Source organism: Nematolebias whitei, chromosome 16, assembly GCF_014905685.2.
Source record: "Nematolebias whitei isolate Nwh7 chromosome 16, NemWhi1, whole genome shotgun sequence".
NCBI lineage: Eukaryota > Metazoa > Chordata > Actinopteri > Cyprinodontiformes > Rivulidae > Nematolebias > Nematolebias whitei.
In genome coordinates, this window is record NC_056513.1 from 1,263,139 (window position 1) to 1,266,914 (window position 3,776).

A 3,776-nucleotide genomic window follows, 5' to 3' on the forward strand; every position below is an offset into this window, starting at 1 on the left:
GCAGCAGAGAAACATCAAACAGGTGAGCAGCAGCAGAGAAACATCAAGCAGGTGAGCAGCAGCAGAAGGTAACTGGTTACTTTTGAAGGCCCCTGTTGCTCCGGGTGCGTGGTTCTTGTCGGGGTGGAACCTGAGCGCTTGCTTCCTGTAGGCCTTCTTCAGCTCGTCATCGTTGGCTTCCTTGTTGACACCAAGAACTTCGTAATAGTCCTTACACCGCTTTATTCTGAGAGGGAACAAGAACAATGACCAGAACATGGAAACATGGTTTACTGGTGGTTTACTCTGCAGCCACGGGACAACTTCTTACTTTGTGACCTTCTGAACTCCACACATGAATTATCTTTGGAAGCTCTGGACGTTTGAGCTCAGGCACAAAGACGAGACAAACATGAAGCTACAAAACATCTCCAGACGTTTGTACCAAGCTGCTTTACTGGAAACTCTTCAACAAACTCAAGGGCTAGTTTTCATACCAGTCCATCACTGGTAAGTGACTGACAAAGTTATAAAAGCTGGATTATTTTGACAAAGTTATAAAAGCTGGATTATTTTCTGTCTTACTCGTATCCCTCAGCGCTCCAGCTGTGAGCGATGATGTCACTGGAAACTGTTTTAGTGCAAAGCTCATTTTCTTCGCAGAAACATTAGAAGAAACGCATCATAGTTTAAACTGGCACCAAGTACAGAGGTCTGGAGACTACGACTTCTAGTTACACACGTTCTGTTCGTCCCGTGTCCTGGTGTCAAACTGAAGCATGTTGTGGTTGCCAGGTATCTCCCTCACACTGCTAAATGTAGCAGTGTGTGAAGGCGCGCCCGCTGCAGACACCAACACGTCTTCATGTGCTCACAAACTTCCACCAGTTAAAAAGCAGCCCAACGATCAGAAGGGCAGCCTGGAGAAGGTCTCACCTCTGCACACCTTCAACCTGGTCTTGAGTGAAGCCTTTTGCAGAGTCGCTTCCTCCGGTCTCTCCTCCAGTGTTGGCACCATTAGCTTCTGAGCATTCTGCTGGTTTCCTGTGACGTGCACCATTACTGGCAGAGCTCCCATTCTTTGTTAAAGCTTCGAGCAAAGCTGTGGACAGAACAAACCATCAGCTGGAACAGGGTCAAAGCTTCTAACAGACGCCACCATGTGGAGACGGTGCATTTTAAAAAGTGAAAAGAAGCATTTAATACACTTGATTCAGATTCATGTTATAACTGTGTCACCATGTAAAGTTTAGTAACCGACAGCTTTCCTTCAAATCAAGTAAACGGGTGCGTTTGTTTTAAACGTCAGCACTGCTCCGTCACTCACAACACTGATGTCCTCATGGTGCACAAACATAAAAGTGTGTCCCATCTAGAAAAGACGTTTCATGCACGACCCTGAAACTTACAGATCTGTGTAAAGAGAAGCACAAATGACCTTGAAGCTGGGAAAACTACGCGAAGGTGAACACGTTCCACGCGCCGCTGCACATTAACAACACGCATGTTGACTGTTGGCCTTTTCTCACCAAATGTTTGTTCCTGTGAAAATAATTCATGTGCAACTTTGGGTCACCCGTTCTGCACAACATGATGCCAAGTTCTTTATTTGTCGTCTGGATTTTTACTACTTCACCACAGAACTCTCTACAACTTTGACTGACGTCACATGAATACACCAGCCTGGATTGGTTCTTTCTCAAGTCTGTCTTCTGTTACAGTATCTGCTGAGAGGAGAACAGCTGCTGTAATTCCTCTGCTAATCCAAGTTGATCAAACGAGATTACAAGAACTCACAACACTTCTATAACATTTAAGGCAGAAAAACTACAAGTGATACCTTTCTCATCTTAATGCATGTTTTTTACAATGCACATGCTGTGCATGTCATAAAATGAACATGTCTCAATCTTCAATGACATGTGACACATCACATCTTTAACGTCACAGTTTGTGTAATAAACAGAGAAAGTCCTGGATAAACCTCTCTGGGTGGTAAGAAAGAGCTTCCAGATGACTGGACTGCTACAGCAACAGTAATTAGAGAGACAGGTAAGAAGGTACTTGGTGTGTCACCTGGACAGAGAATGGATGTTCAGGAAACCTGGTGGTGGAATAGTGAAGTGCAGGAAGATGTTCAAAGAAAGAGGTTAGCCAAGAAGAAATATGACAGAGAGAGGACTGAAGAGAGGAGACAGGAAGATAAGGAGATGGGACGTAGAGCAAAGGGAGGTAGCTAAGACAAAGCAGAAGATGAATGATGAGTTGTATGGGAGACTGGACACTAAAGAGGGAGAGAAGGACTTGTACTGATTGGGAAGACAGAGGGATCAGGCTGGAAAGGATGTGCAGCAGGTTAGGCTTATTAAAGACAGGAATGGTAATGTTATAACAAGTGAGGAGACCACGATGAGAAGATGGAAGGGGTACTTTGAGGAGCTAATGAATGAAGAGAATGAAAGAGAAAGAAGAGTAGAGGTCATAGAAACTGTGGACCAGGAAGTGGGAAAGATTAGTGAGGGTGAAGTCCAGAAAGCTCTGAAAAGAATGAAGAAGGTGAAGGCAGTAGGACCTGATGACCAGTGGAGGTTTGGAAATGTCTTGGAGAGATGGCAGTGAGGTTTTTAACTCAAATATTCCATGACATATTTGAGGGTGAGAAAATGCCTCAGGAATGCAGAAGAAGTGCTGGTGGCCATTTTTAAGAACAAGGGTGATGTACAGAGTTGTAGCAACTACAGGGGAATCAGGTTGATGAGTCACATGATGAAGATCTGGGAAAGAGTTGTGGAAGCAAGACTTAGACGAGAGGTGACTATCTGTGAGCAGCAGGATGGTTTCATGCCAAGAAAGAGCACCACAGATCCATCTTTGATTTGAGGATGCTGATGGAGAAGAACAGAGAGGGTCAGAAAGAACTCCATTGTGTCTTTGTGGATTTAGAAAAAGCATCTGACAGAGTGCTGAGGGTGGAGGTGTGGTGTTACATGAGGACATCTGGATGATGAAATCTGGAGTGGCAGAAAAGTATGTTAGACTGGTACAGGACATGTATGAGGACAGCAGGACATGTATGAGGACAGCAGGACAGTGGTGAGATGTGCTGTAGGAGTGACAGATAGCTTCAAGGTGGAGGTGGGAGTGCATCAAGGATCAGCTCTGAGCCCCTTCTTGTTTGCTCTGGTGATGGACTGACTAACAGACGAGGTCAGGCAGGAATCCTTGTGGACTCTGATGTTTGCAGATGACGTGATCTGTGGTGAGAACAGGGAACAGGTGGAAGAGAACTTGGAGAGGTGGAGGTATGCACTTGAAAGAAGAGGAATGAAAGTCAGCCGTAGTAAGACAGAGTCCACGTGTGTGAATGAGAGGGAGGAGGTGGAACAGTGAGGCTACAAGGAGCAGAGGTCACAAAGGAGCAGGACTTCAAGGACTTGGGGTCCACTGTCCAGGAACATGTGGAGTGTGGTAAAGAGGTGAAGAAGAGAGTCCAGGCAGGATGGAGTGATGGAGAAAAGTTTCAGGAGTGATTTGTGGCCAAAGGGTGTCAGCAAAGGTCAAAGGAAAAGTTTACAAGATAGTGGTGAGACCAGCTATGTTGTCTGGTCTGGAGACAGAGACATGGACAAAAAGACAGGAGACAGAACTGGAAGTGGCAGAGCTGAAGATGATGAGGTTCTCCTGAGGAGTGACAAGGATGGAGAAGATTAGGAATGAGATCATCAGAGGTACAGCACAGGTTGAACAACTGGGAGATAAAGTTAGAGAGGACACACTGAGATGGTTTGGACATGTCC

General features: G+C 45.4%; 1 protein-coding gene across 1 annotated transcript in view; it reads right to left on the minus strand.

The window, feature by feature from the left end:
- dnajb14 (DnaJ heat shock protein family (Hsp40) member B14) overlaps window positions 1-3,776 on the minus strand; it is a 9,970-nt gene that overhangs the window by 4,378 nt on the left and 1,816 nt on the right. The window contains exons 2-3 of the mRNA XM_037690037.1: window positions 916-1,081; window positions 81-226 (exon numbers count right to left, since the gene is read on the minus strand). Of these exons, the coding sequence (XP_037545965.1) occupies window positions 81-226; window positions 916-1,081 (312 nt within the window). The remainder of the gene's footprint in view (window positions 1-80; window positions 227-915; window positions 1,082-3,776) is intronic.